The 15418-nt window shown below is 41.4% G+C and overlaps 1 protein-coding gene across 1 annotated transcript in view; it reads right to left on the minus strand.

Annotated features, from left to right (window-relative positions):
- GADL1 (GAD like acidic amino acid decarboxylase 1) overlaps positions 1–15418 on the minus strand; it is a 396024-nt gene that overhangs the window by 165981 nt on the left and 214625 nt on the right. Inside the window, exons 9-11 of the mRNA XM_088463515.1 lie at positions 14694–14810; positions 9138–9202; positions 8966–9047 (exon numbers count right to left, since the gene is read on the minus strand). Coding sequence (XP_088319641.1) covers positions 8966–9047; positions 9138–9202; positions 14694–14810 — 264 coding nt within the window. The remainder of the gene's footprint in view (positions 1–8965; positions 9048–9137; positions 9203–14693; positions 14811–15418) is intronic.

Consider the following 15418-nt stretch of genomic DNA (forward strand, 5'->3'; position numbering starts at 1 on the left):
CACAACACAGTCCAGCCAGCCCCTATGGACTTTGAAGTAGTGGACACAGCCCCTATTAACAACAGCAGCACAGCACAACACAGCCAGCCCCTATGGACTTTGAAGTAGTGGACAACAGCAGCACTACACTACACTACACTACACAGCCCTAACTCCCACCCTCCCTCTTCACTGTCCACAGCCGAGTGAGAAAATGGCGCCGACGCGGGTACCTTATATAGGATCCAAAACCCGCGAGACTCGGAAGGCGGGATGATGACGTTTTGCCTCGATTTCAGATCCGAGTCAGTTGGGAAAAGTCGAGCCTGACTCGGATCGGACTCGGATCGGGGGGGCTCGGGGGGGTTCGGATTTCAGAAATCCGAACCCGCTCACCCCTAATATATATATATATATATATATATATATATTATACACATATATAAGTCCAGTTTCAGCCCGGCACTCCCCTCCAATATCCACAGACAGCTTGCTCCTGGTGCCCTCCACTGGGGTACGAATCCCCCACAATATGGAAATGAAGAACTGGCGGCACTCTTCATGTTGTGTATCCTCAAGAAGGGATTTTAAAGTCCCGAAATGTAGATTAAAAGCACTAAGTTTTTCACTACTTCTACAAAAGTCTCCTGAGTGCCGCCAGTTCTTCATTTAATTTATATATATATATATATATATATATATACATATATCTCAACAATTAATGAGTGCCATGTGAGTGCATCTAAATAATATCTTATAACTAGGAAACATAAATTGTCTGAAACGGTCAACTATATTTATTTACAGTCAGGTGCATAAATATTGGGGCATTTACAGAATTTTCATACTTTGGCCTCTATTCACCACCACGATGGCTTTGAGATGAAACAAACAAGATGTGCTTTAACTGCAGATTTTAAGATTTAATTTGAGGGTAATTACATCCAAATCAGGTGAACGGTGTAGGAATTACAACAGTTTCTATATGTGCCTCCCACTTTTTAAGGGGCCAAAAGTAATGGGACTATCAACTCAAAAGCTATTTCACGGACAGGTGTGGGCTATTACCTCGTTATTTCATTATCAATTAAGCAGGTAAAAGGTCTGGAGTTGATTCTAGGTGTGACATTTGCATTTGAAATCAGTTGCTGTCGACTCTCAATATGAGATCCAAAGACCTGTCACTATCAGTGAAGCAAGCCATCATTAGGCTGAAAAATCAAAACAAACCCATCAGAGAGATAGCAAAAACATTAGGTGTGGCCAAATCAACTGTTTGGAACATTCTTAAAAAGAAAGAACATTCCGGAGAGCTCAGCAACACCAAATGACCCGGAAGACCACGGAAAACAACTGTGGCGGATGACAGAAGAATTATTTCCCTGGTGAAGAAAAACCCCTTCACAATAGTTAGCCAAATCAAGAACACTCTCCAGGAGGTAGGTGTATATGTGTCAAAGTCAACAATCAAGAGAAGACTTCACAAGAGTGAATATAGAGGGTTCACCACAAGATATAAACCATTGGTGAGCCACAAAAACAGGAAGACCAGATTAGAGTTTGCCAAACAACATCTAAAAAAGCCATTACAGTTCTGGAACAACATCCATGGACAGATGAGACAAAGATCAACTTGTACCAGAGTGATGGGAAGAGAAGAGAAGGAAAGGAACTGCTCATGATCCAAAACATACCACCTCATCAGTGAAGGATGGTGGTGGTAGTGTCATGGCATGGGCATGTATGACTGCCAATGGAACTGGTTCCCTTGTATTTATTGATGATGTGACTGCTGACAAAAGCAGCAGAATGAATTCTGAAGTGTTTCGGGCAATATTTTATGCTCATATTCAGTCAAATGCTTCAGAACTCATTGGACGGCGCTTCACAGTGCCGATGGACAATGACCCGAAGCATACTGCAAAAGCAACCAAAGAGTTTTTTAAGGCTAAAAACTGGAATGTTATGCAATGGCCAAGTCAATCCCCTGACCTGAATCTGATTGAGCATGCATTTCACTTGATGAAGACAAAACTGAAGGGAAAATGCCCCAAGAACAAGCAGGAACTGAAGACATTTGCAGTAGAGGCCTGGCAGAGCATCACCAGGGATGAAACCCACTGACTGGTGATGTCTATGCGTTCCAGACTTCAGGCTGTAATTGCCTGCAAAGGATTTTCAACAAAGTATTAAAAAGTAAAAGTTAGATTTAGGATTGTTTAGTTTGTCCCATTACTTTTGGCCCCTTAAAAAGTGGGAGGCACATATAGAAACCGTTGTAATTCCTACACCGTTCACCTGATTTGGATGTAATTACCCTCAAATTAAATCTGAAAGTCTGCAGTTAAAGCACATCTTGTTTGTTTCATTTCAAAGTCATTGTGGTGGCGAATAGAGGACAAAATATGAAAATTCTGTCAATGTCCCAATATTTATGCACCTGACTGTATGTTATCAAAATACATAATCAACATGGTGGCAAAGAAAGGATGGCAAATTAACTGAGCAAGTCCACACAGTGCAAATATGAACCACAGCCTTTACATCCATAAATGAACTACATGCAAAGCTGCTGATCTGCTATTCTCTTCCACCCAGGGGTGCCATGGGGGTGGGGTTTGAGGTACTACTTACCCTGGCCAGCTGGAGTCTCTCTCTGCAGCCAAGGGTCCAGGAAGGCTGCCACCGCTGAGCAACAGCAGTCTCCTCTCTCCATGCAAGTGTTGTGAACACCCTCCCACTGACACTGCACATTGTATTTTTATTAAGAAAGGATGTGGCCACACCTCATCAATTTGGCCATGTCTCATCCAGTACCCAGGCCCATCACTGCTCTTGATGGCCCTGGTCCGCCACAGCCAAGTTCTGCTTACAGAACCACAGCACTGCCTAAGCCACCATAGAAATGCTTCCAAACAATCCCTCAACAATCGAGCACAGCCCATCCCCAGTTAAGTGGACATCATCTGGCCAATAAAGAAGTTTGTAGCAAAAATAGATCATAGGGTGATAAACAAAACCTGCAAGACTGTGAAGTTAACTTTTTTGTGAACCTCATCAATGGCCACTAAATTTCTGCCACTAGACCTACAGAGCCTAGGCACTAAAGATGACCAGACAATTTTACAAGCAGGCCAAGCATCCATTATGATGCAAAAATTATGCACTAGAATCAGCCTCAAATTCAATGACATCCAGCTGTCCATGCCCTAATGCACCACAGCATATGTGACTTGAGAGACTCCCAAATCAAACCCCTGACATCTAACCAGCAACATGACCTAAGCCATAAAACACAAATGTTTTAGGTGCAGCAGCAGGTCTAGTTGCCTAACAGACATATGAATAGCTCATAATTCACATGTCTTTATACTCTAAACTAACAATAAGACAGCTGGCAGGGGATAGACGTAAATTACATTACCTTTAAAAAGGTAAAACCTGCTGTAGAACTGAGTTATATGTTATTTTCTGCAGGTTTGTCTATTCAGATACAAAAATAAATACCCCTCATGAACCCCACTATTTAAAGTGGCAAGTGGCAGAACCCCGAGTAGGATAAGACAGAGGAAGACAATAACAATACAATACAAAAATACATAAAAATGCATGACCTATTATGGCATAAAGAAATACAATCAAATGACAGGAAAACCAGTAAACAACAACAGAAAACTGGTTAATGAGAAACAGGCCATGTCTAGCACTTATAGCTAGCTGAACTCCATCGCTACAGCACCTTAAATCTGGTAATCAAAAAACCATGGCCCGGGCTGATGGATAGATCCAGGGGCTATAGACTGTTCCACTAAGCCAAACATAGGAAATACTGAGCTCAGCAAATGTCTGTGCACTGAGTGCCAAGGCCCTTGACCTGGACAAGACATCCAAATATCATTCTCAACCCATGGAAAATGACAGGCCCTAAAAACAACATTATACTGAAGGCAATGCAAAACAAGCTGTGCAAGCAAACACACAACTGGCAACAATGAAGCCTACTGCCAAATGATAGCATGCACCATACCTAGATTGTCACACATAAATATGGCCGCAGGTCTCTAGGGTCACAGTAATGGAAAATATGTTCAAGAAGAAGAAGGTTTCTCATCAAACCATTAGAGACCCATACTGCAGGCCAAGGTGCTGCATACCAGGAACCAACTACCAAACCTGGTGGTGACCCAGCTGCAAGTGGAATCTGAGGACTTCAGGGGCAATCCACAGGAGAAGCCATTGAACTTATCTAAGAAGGCAAAAAAGCTGAATAAAATGGTGTGGCTTGGCAATGCAACAATGGCTCTCTCAAGTTTTTTTTTACAGAAAACCCGCTCCATGGGTATCACTCTAAAGGCACAGTTAAGTAATCGTAAGAGGGACTGTGCTTGCCGCAAAATGATTTTCCTGGTAGCTAAGCAAGTTCCAATCGTGGCCTGCAGTTTCTCCACATTGTCCAAAGGAAGCCAACAACAGTCCAACATATCCATTTCGATTGCAGGATACAAAGGCCTGTGAGTTGGATACTTGGGGCTAAATGTAATAGGGTGAGAGTTTAGAATATGTGAGAGTTTAGCAGTAAACTCTCACATTGGTTGAGTTATAAAAATGGGAAAACATCTGAATGAGATTTTAAATCGTGAGAGTTTTTTAAGTCTAAAAAAACATGCAAGTTCGCTCTGTTACTTTGTTTTTGGACTCTATTACATTGGTAAAGTTTAAAAAGTGCCAGAAACTCTCACTTTTCTAAACTCTCACCCTATTACATTTGGCCCATGGTCTTATTATGCATGATAGGAGCTCCAAAAACAATGAAGCAAGCCTGCAAGGAAAACAAAATCTCAGCATAACATGGGGACTCGGCAGAACTGATGCAAAGGAAGTAAATTAAGATAGTGAGCAATCCTGTGACCTCTGGACACGCCTATGAAAAAAAGTGCTAAAACATTTAAAAAATGCACAGGACACAGAATACCCCATGGGACAGCACTTGTCTATGTATACGTCATTCAGGTGAAATCCCATGTACCTGAAATAATAAGGATGCAAGAGAAATAGACACAGTTCCATTTCAATATCACCTTAGACATAAGGGCGCCCACATCCTGGGTCCCTACCAAATCTAAGGCCTTGCTGAAAGAACTGAACACCACTCCACCGGAATTGCATCATTAAGAGATGACCCTGATGGGTAAGAGAGATCCTGAAACAGCAAAAAAATGTTTCCACAATCACTTTACTGCTATCAATGGAAAAGTATTTCAGGACGTCCTGCAGCCCACTTGAGATGGATCGCAAGATTCTTCTCCAGCAGGGAGGCCCATAACAAGTAATGGGCTAACACAATCTTAAGATGCAATTATTCCACACAGACGAGATCTGCAAAGCTTCACTTTGTGGATCTTGTTAAATGCCGTCCCCATAGAAAACTCTGGGGATGGCTGCTGCAACAGCCGGCAGATGGAAAGCAGAATGTATTTCCGATATCTCCTGCTTTCCTAATTGGTTCAATTAGGAATACTTCATTCTACCTTTAGTTATAAATCTATAACATACTTCTGTTTATCTTATTTAAAATAGCTACATTCACCTCAATTTAATGTAACATATGTTTAGGTTTCTTCATGCACATTTGGTATGCATAGACTTGATACTGTACTTGACTATCACAATTTGGGGTGATAGTGAACCATTTCAGAAATAAACAGCTCCAATCCGTCTAATACTGCTTTTATACCAAAATTCCGGGTCTGACCAGGGTTCCAATTCGGATCAGACGCCCCGGCGCCGACCCAGGATATACCTGAGTTGGCGCCGTTCATACCGGAGCCGGGTCTGCAGAGACCCGGCGTTGAAGTGGACGGTTTGAGATGGCGTCATCTCCAAGGGCCACTGAAGCCAGCCAATCGGCAGGCATGCGGCACGATCCAGGTCACCATGAACCTGGATCGCGCTGTTTACACTGCAGGGTTTCATGAGTTATTCCCGTGTTAAACCCTGCAATTTACCTTGGTTGGATTGCTGGATCACTCTTTATCAATAGATGTAGGATATTAGCTGCTGAAGCCAGGGAATCTACATACTATTGTTATGTATTATAATCATGCTGTGTTCTCATAGCTATAATATTTTTTATGTTTTCTGCTGTGGCTACATACTGTAAGTAAAAGTTATCTATTGTTAGAGAGCATCCAGTATGCTTGGTGTCAACAAAACTTATGTGCAAATATACCATGGCAACATAACAAAACTAATGTCTTCATGATGAAGAAAGTTGGAGATTGGTAATGGAACATTGGCCCTAATTCAGAGCCGGATGCTCTGAAAGAGTGCTCGCTATGAATCAGGGCGTTTTATTTTTTTGGAGCGGCCTCCTGGCTGCTCACATAGCTGTGGGTGACCACCCACAGCTATTGCGAGCGGTCATGATGATGGTGGAGATAGTCTAGGCCATCGCGACCATTGGGCTTGCGATGAGACCCTTGTGGTAGGGTCTCGTTCATCGCAAGCCCCAGAGAGCTTTCGGCTCTAACAGAGCCGGAAACTCTCCACTGACATCACTTGTGATGTCAGTGGGGCCACCCCCAAATGCAGGCATTGTCATGGGAATGCCTCCGTTTGGGCAGCCACCCCCCCCCAGCCCGCCCACCAAAGGGGGCGAGCTGTCACTCAACATCGACAGCTCGCCCCCTCTGGTGCGAGACCCGGAGCGACGGAGTGCCCGTCGCTAGCCGGGTCTCGTGCATGCACATGACGGAGCCGGCTCCATCGTGCGCATGCGCTGTTGGCCACCATTGACCCGGTTACAAGCGCTCAGCGCTTGCGACCGGGTCTGAATCAGGCCCATAGCACAATACACAGTGTGTTTGCTACAGTAGTCAAATATACTGTAGTTGTGGAGAGAGTAAACTGTCAAGCGCAGTGATCAGCAGGAAAACATTTCACTGTGAGCAACCTTTTTCTGCAGCCCTGTAAATGGGCTGACATAATCAGCTTGATTTCAGCCACTAGCTTTAATAGACAGTTCTATTTATTTTCTGCATTGCCTAAAAGCAAGTTGGAAGGCGTCTGAATCAAATGAATTCTGTCTCATTGTAACAATTCAGGCTGATGGATAAACATTGGGGATTGTGACTGACAGAAGAACTAAACTGTAACATGGCAGATGGAAATTAGAGGGTTCTCCCGCACTCAGACAGCGGGATGTATGACAGAGCTTATTATGTAGCAATATGTATCAGAGAACCATGTAATTGTCATGAAGTACTAAGCAATTAGCTATATCATGATAGGCAGTGAAAGTTACAATTGCATACTTCAAACCATTCATTTAAAACAAAGGGACAATCTATTTTATGCTTCTAGACTTTGCGAACAATGACAAAACAATGATTACCTTGCTCATCGATTTAACAAAGAAAGTAACATTTTAAGGAAAATTAAAGCAAAATGTTATCCTAAAAATCCTGCAAACACACCTGCTGTTGTTACCTATTCAGAGTCAAAGATTTCTGGCCTCCAGACTATGGGACTTACCTGTTGTGACAGAGGCTGATAGGGGACATAGGGCTATTGTTTGTGATAGAACATACAGTATTGAATACATCTTTAAATGTATGATGCTAAATGAGTGATTCATTTTCTATAAGTAATATTATTTAATTAGCACCTTCTAAAAATTCTGAATCTGTGGCTTTAGCTTCTATAGTATTTGTTTTAGTGAGTGAGTTACATTGATGGAATTTCTAATACCATACCCATTAGTTTTGTGACATACTTATATATACTTATACTTATCTGTCCAGTGTCTTCCTAATGGTGCTGTTGGGCAGATTCCTTACTTCTTGTTGGCTGTGCTGAGCCTTGTGCACAGGGCTGGTTTAACATTCGACAAACCTTAAAGGTGCTGAGGGCACCAATGGTTAGGAATGCCTAAGACACTAAAGGACTGGCATAATGTCACTCATCCAGTGTTTTAATGCCAGCACAGTGTACCTACAAAGAGTGCTGGCCACTGACCAAAGGAAAAACAACCAGCAGCAGTTTAATACATGTGAAGCTTCTGGCTGGTGCTCCTCAATCTCAGAATTGTATTGTGAGTGTTACGATATCACACTGAAAGGCCACATTCCCAGTCTGAGGACTTTGTTCTTGTTATTATTCCATGAAGCTTATTTATTTTGACTTTGAATTTCTAGTATATTGTTTGTAGTGTTTGATCTGGCCTACTGTATCTGACCTCTATTGTCTTTGGTATTGGTCGATGACCATACTGGTGATTGACATTAGCTATGTATACAAATGTAGCAAATGAACATTGTGTTCTCTCGCAAAAAGGACTGATGAAGATAAAGACAACCATTAGCTGGGCTATAATGTTTGATCTACAGTCTCTGCCCCTGATGATCATTGCAAATATATTTAGGTTCAAGCATCTACCTGAATTATATACAGTATGAATGTGTCAGTACTTACAATTGTAACTGGTCTTTGAGTCCTTTGGCTCCATATGCTATTTTACTTTATGCAATTAAATCTCAGGTTATACATCACTTAGAAAACATTGTAGCAATTTCTTTTTCTTTGCATAATTGTCCTGAAACCTCATCACATAGGTCAAACTAGCATTTCCTGCACTTAATCACTAAAAAAGAAACAGCAATTAACTGCTCATCCCATTGCAGTCAAAAGACACGATTGATGCGCTTGAAGTATACGCAACACAATTGTGGCATTGCTCAATCAGAGGCAGTTGTCACGCCTCATGCTGCTGCAAAATAGGTGATCATTGGTTAGCGACTAATTGCCCCCGATCAGATAAAGATTTTACTCCAACTTATATTGTTTTATTGTCCTCATAATATATTAGATATCGCAAATGATGACAAATGATTCTGCCTAATCTGCTCTCGGATATAGTCAGTATTTTTGTATCATATTGAATGGATATTTTAGTGCAGCAAAAATTATACTTTATTGTTAAACTCACAGAATTGTCTTTCACCAGCAGGGCGCAGCACTGGATCCCAGCCATTAACATTTTATGAGGATTCCATGCAACTGAATCAGCCCTAGTTGAAAAGAGATATGTCTACTATCAAATAAACGGCAGTGCAGCTAAAATACTTCATACAAGTTTTGATAAACAGATCTGCACTTACTTGTTAATACCATGCAACAGTTTCTTATATTTTCTTGACATTAATGCTGATCCTCCCCAGGATGCCTATAGAAAAACAAAAACAAAAAAAACAACTAAGATATCATGTATGACATATGCAGAAATAACATGTTCAAATTATTAATTAAATATTTCTTTTTTTCTGAATAAATTATTTGTGCATCCTAGGCATCAAAAGCCAATACTAACTGGTTGACCTCAAAGTGACCTTGTATTAAAGATAGTTCTTGTCATTGATTGCTCATTATTCTATACGTGGACAGAAAATCAGGTTATTAGGAAGAGAGAGAGACAGAGTGAGAGAGAAAGAGAGAGAGATACTAGTAGTTTCAATGGAATGATGAGAACTGGTTTTCTCATAAAGACAGAAAGTCAGGAGAAAGCGTTATGCTACTGTGTTTTATTAAGATACATTATGAAATGGATATGGAACTAGTTATAGTAACTTTACCAAACAATCTGAATTGCATACATTAAATAAGGAGAACAAGAGCCCAGAGGCAAACAGTGGTGAGCACACTGGGTATAAGTACAGTAAGAACTTTTCTTCGTCATGACCATCAAGGTGAGGACATGGAAGTCCTTCTATTTTCTTCCTGCACCTTCCGTCTGCTACCCCCTGAACATTTCCTTTCCCTCTCCTTCTTTGAGGTACACTCTATCCATCTCTAGCACCCCATTCAACTTTGTGTGGTTTCCTTTCCTCTCATTTCCTAGATAACTTCTCTACCTGGCTTCCCCGCTTTTTATCCTCTGACCTTCCTTGTCTTAACCTAAGACTTCAATGTCCTAATGGACAATCCGATGGATGCCAGTGATTCCAGTCTACTCTCTGTCCCTTCCCCTTTTAACTTCACCCAATGGACATCTTTTCCCTCTCATTCTAACAGTCACTCTCTTGATATAGTCTTTTCCCATGACTGTGTCCTCTCTGACTTTACTAACTTCCTCCTCTCTCTGTCTGACCACTATTTTCTCTCCTTTAGCATCTCCTTTCCACTATCACTTGCTGTCCCTTTCTCTATTGGTGTTCCTCAAGGGACTGTTACTGAACCCCTTCTCTTCTCATTTTATACCTTTTTCACTGTAAGTTAAATTTGCTCCTTTGTCCTGCAAAATAATCTATATGCTGATATCAGTCAAATCTACCTCTTGTTCCCTGATATCCCCCCACCCTATCTCCTTTTAGTCTCTAATCTAGCTGCCATCCACCATCTTCTACTGGTTGTGCCAAAATTTCCCCTCCACCCTACTCTTCTCTTGACATAATCACCATTGATTACATCCCTTATGTCCGCTGCATGTGTATGATCCTCAACTTTGCAACAGCCCCCCCCCACACACAGAGGCCCCCCCCACAGGATCGGTATGACCCTGTACTAGCTGAGAACAGGTGCCCAGTGGCACCTGTTCCTAGATGGGGGCTGCATGGTGCTGTGTTTTGCATTCACAGTGAGTGCACACAGCACAGAGCAGTTCCCAAGTCCCCTCATCAGCATTATGTGACACATCAAGTTGGTGTTGGGGAGCTCTGCATTGTATGCACTGTGACTGTGCATGCAGAACACAGAAGAGCTGGAAGGTTTCAAGTGGAGCCTGACATGCCACGGGAGATGAGTATGTGGAAGAGGGAGGGGTGTGCACCGGATGTGGTGGTGGTGATATTGCTGTTTAGCAAATGGGGGCACTGTGGGGCATATTGGTGTAGGCACTTTGGAGCATACAAGGGGGGCACTGTGGGGTGTCTATTTTATTGGAGGAGGCCTCCACAACTTGTTGCCCCAGGGCCCCCACAAGCCTTAATGTGGCCCCGGTGGGATGTAGCCATGGCAAAGTAGGGGTATAGCTTAGCTTCAATGCAATCCTGTGCCCCTACAAAGATCCAGCTCTGGGTAATCACTACATGCTCCTCCCCCTACATGTAAGAAGGTCGACTGGTACAAATGAATGGTCGACATGGTCAAAAGGTCGATATACATACGGTTGACATGAAAATGGTCACCACATGTTTTTTTTCTAACACTAATATTCACCCTAACCCTAACTCCCCTTGGTGTCTAACCCTAACCCTCCCTCCTAGTGCCTAACCCTAACTGTCAGGGAAGGTGCCTGACCCTAACCATCCCTTCTAGTGCCTAACTCTAGCCCTCCGGTAAGTGCGTAACACTAACCCTCCCTCCTGGTGCCTAACCCTAACTGTTGTGGCAAGTGTCTATCCCTAACCTGCACCTAATAATAATATTAAAAATCATGTGTCGACCATTTTCATGTCGAACATTTGCATGTCAACCATTATACCCTATCGACCATTTGTACATGTCGACCTTCCTACATGTTGACCTTTAGTGTGTCAACATTGTGTCCCTGTCGACCTATTGCCTGTCTAAAATCTGGTGTCTATCTAGACATTGTCTATCTTTTTACTGTAGATCTTTAGACCGGATCCCATCCATCTCACTAGTGCTCAGCTCATCAGTCTTCTATCGCCCCTTAGTTGTTTACTCAACTACAGGTTAGGTAAAGGATTAAGTGTCAAACTTACCCCCTCCACCACTGTATGTCCCTAGCAACAGCTAGTTGTCCTATTATTGCTCCTGATGAGGGTGCCTATAGGCACGAAAACACATTGATCAAACTAGCACAGCCTAAATTGTGGAGGATAAGTGGATCCATACATACAGCAGAGCAGTCGGCACAGACCTTTATTGGTATTTCAAACATACAGCACACGGCTACTAACACAGCCCGGGGCGACCGCACGCAGTACCCACTCTCCTACTGCACACTAGAAAAGCCCATGCAGATTTGAAGGGGATACCTTATAGAGACACATGAAGATACTGTGCAATTATACAGCCCTGATTGCTGCCGATCCAACTCACGGTTCAACCGAGCCCAAGGGTTATAACTACTAAAGTGACAGTTTTTAGAAGTTCAGATGTTTCCCATAGCAATCAATCAGATTCTACTTAACATTTAACTAGCACTGTCTAGAAGATAATAACTATAATCTGATTGTTTGCTATGGGCAACATCTCCACTTCTAAAAACTCTCACTTTAGTAAATTTACCCCCAAGTGTGCATCCTGATTTGCCTTGAAAGCTGCTAGTTACAAAGATATACGATTGCCTCTCCACGTTGCCTTTACTGGACCACCAATAGACCTACAGTACATCATCTGATCACAGAGAGGGACTGCGGTCGTAAGTACCCAATCTTTGAAGTGATTTTACTAACAACTATTTACACTGTGACTCTACACAAGAGTCCGACACAGCAGTCAGCTTTGTAAAACAATGATATATCCTATTGACCACGCATCAAGAAACCTGTTTCACTATGGGTTAATCCTACATTGGAGACATTGTTTACAGTTATTGCAGACTGCAAGATTGCAACTAGAGGCTATTTGTTTGCATCCTTGAATTTAGAGACAGCATTTCTTATACATTTGTGATATTGCATCTCTTTTAAATAGTTTTATGTCCATTAAGTAATTATTGTATATATATATGTATAGTAAACTATTTTTATTATATTAATAAAATATTTATTTTATTTCTGTGGGATGAGTGTTTTGAGCGTGCAGCCATCCCTATAATTGCCCTTGTTACTTACCCTACAGTCTGTGGTATAATAGTATTTTTTTGTTCTTATGTTATGTAATTGCACTATGGTTACCTGTTGTGTTGTACTTATTCTCTGCAATTTTGCAATGTTTTTATGTTTGCCCCCTTGTGTGGTACTGCTGATACTTTGTGGTCACCGTAAAGATAAAAAAATAATAATGCCAGAAGATGTGAAGCTCAGGGTGGACAAGAAGAATAAATATGATCAAATAAACTGTTGAGAATATACTGAGCATTGTCAAAGTAGGAAGGATAAAAGCAGTTGAAATGTGGATACGGATCTTTGTAAAGGTAGAAAAGAAGAAAATGTGAAGCTTAGATATGCACCTACAGTACTGTGTCTTATAAAACTGTGAATGAGGAGAACAAGAGGTAAAGATGTCCTTCCTCCTTCTTTCAAGGTGCCAGATTTATAGAGCAAAAGAGCTGACACAACCACCACATTAACAAAATATGTTCCAGAAATTGTTACCTGAGTAACTGAATGGAGATTTTTACAGAAGGGCGATTTTTTTGAAGTTGGAATTTTACAGTAGATTACAAATTCCCTTTGCGATAGTCTATGTCTCATATTATAAATAGATATATATAAACTAGCTGATGTGTCTGGTTCCCCTGGGGTAGCCATTAGCTGAGTGTCATACATGATATAGGAGTGGGACCGGAACAGACAGGGAGCGTCTCCTGTGATGGTGACAATGGTGTGATTCACCATCTCCCCAATAACATTCAAACATTCAATTGCCATGTTCAAAATCCAATTCACAAATCAAATGTATTTTCTAATGAAAAAATCTAGTCAAAGTGTTAAATTCTTAGCAATGGCAGCACCAGAGGTGGGGCTGCTGTGCAGTCCAATATATTTAAATAGAGGAGCCACACCAACTGCCACCCTAAATGCTGCCAAACATCACTGGTTCCCCTATTTAAATATTGGACTGCGCTGCAGCCCTAACTCAGGTGCCGCCACTCGTTTCAGACAATCTTACAGTCCTGCAGCACTTGAGCCATGTTGCTTTGTCACCCAATCACCTAGGTCGAGAAGAAACATTTTAACCCTTTTCAACCCCTTGGGAATTGAATTTAAAAAAATTCCTGCTTAGTGGGTGCTTAGGACATGCAAGGAATATACTTCCCAGATTTCATGTTTCTAGATCCAGGGGTTGGGCTGGGCGTTTATACATCAGTGAGCCAGGACAATTCTTTTTATGTATTAAGATATAAGTGGGAATATATAAAATATTTGCTATTTTTTAAATTTTGCTTGCGATTGTGCTTTGGAATAATAATGTGCTAATTTAGCAAGTTATTTAGATATGGAAGTTTGTCTGTTTTTGTGGGGTGAAATATGCATTTCTGCACTGTGGATGGGGGACTGGTGCACCAAAATACGATAATGATAATGACTTCAGGCAGCACTATCTAGCCACTTCCGATTGGCTGATTTCATATTGACATATCCAGCTGATATCTGTCATTAACATAACAGAAACAGTATGTCATTTATATTACTTGGTTTATCATTAAGTGAGTTCTTTGTATTTTATTATATTTCATACATAAAAACAGGTTCCTGCATGCACTAATACCTGTCAAGACAATATTTGCTTTTGTGTATATGGTATACATTATATTAATATATTGTGTACAAGTAGGGTAATATGACTTTAGCATTTACTACTAACACTGTCAAAACACATCTCTATGCTATTTAGGGGTGAAAGTATACACACTTGGCTTGCAAACTACTAGTCAAAATGCTACTGCTCTTGAGCATCTTGAATTGGCTGCAGTGTGTTTTCCTAAGGATATCCAGTGCACAAAGCGCCCAACTCTAAATGAGCCCCTTTATATTAGTGTGAGATTATTTATTCTGAACAACATAGTACATCTCTTAGTAACTTACATCTACATGGAACCAAAGTTTATATTTCTCACAGATGTTAGCAATATCATCCAGAGGATCAAATGCCCCTAACACTGTAGTCCCAGATGTGGCAATGACAAGGAATGGCACAGCTCCCTGTAAAATAAAAGTATACAGATTAAAAAAACAACAACATTTTGCTCTGATCATTTCACTGGAAGTGGACATTTTATGATGGGATTTATTTCTTCATATGATCAATTTTTTTGTTATGTCTGCTAATAAACAAAAGTTTGAAGTTACTGTTGTTGCTCTTCACTGCGGCCATAGGCCGTCACCTCTGGCTGCAGTGAATTCCCAGTATGCACTAAAGAAGTTGGCCAAGAGGCTTTACAGTATTCCCCAAACATCTAGACCCAATCCACATAATACTCTGACTTTCATAGGCTTGGCTGTATAGACGATGTTCTGTAAACACATCTCACGGCAGAAATGGAAGCTAAAAAAATGTAGAACCTGGAGTAATCATTGCCAGTGAGTTTGACAGTCCTACCCTGACTTCTCATTAGCTACTGGAGGTTTAAACTGACTGCACACAGAAAAGGCAAGCCCTTTACTGCAATCACACATTGCCCTGCTTCACTTCTTCCTATGTGTCATCCTCTTTTCCTAAGCAGAAAACTCATCCCTATTCTCCATCTTAATTGTACATAACCAGGGACACTAAGCATAATCGTAGACTGCGGTGTGGCCTTTTCCTGGGC

This window comes from Taudactylus pleione, unplaced genomic scaffold (assembly GCF_031769625.1).
Source record: "Taudactylus pleione unplaced genomic scaffold, aTauple2 ptg000053l, whole genome shotgun sequence".
NCBI lineage: Eukaryota > Metazoa > Chordata > Amphibia > Anura > Myobatrachidae > Taudactylus > Taudactylus pleione.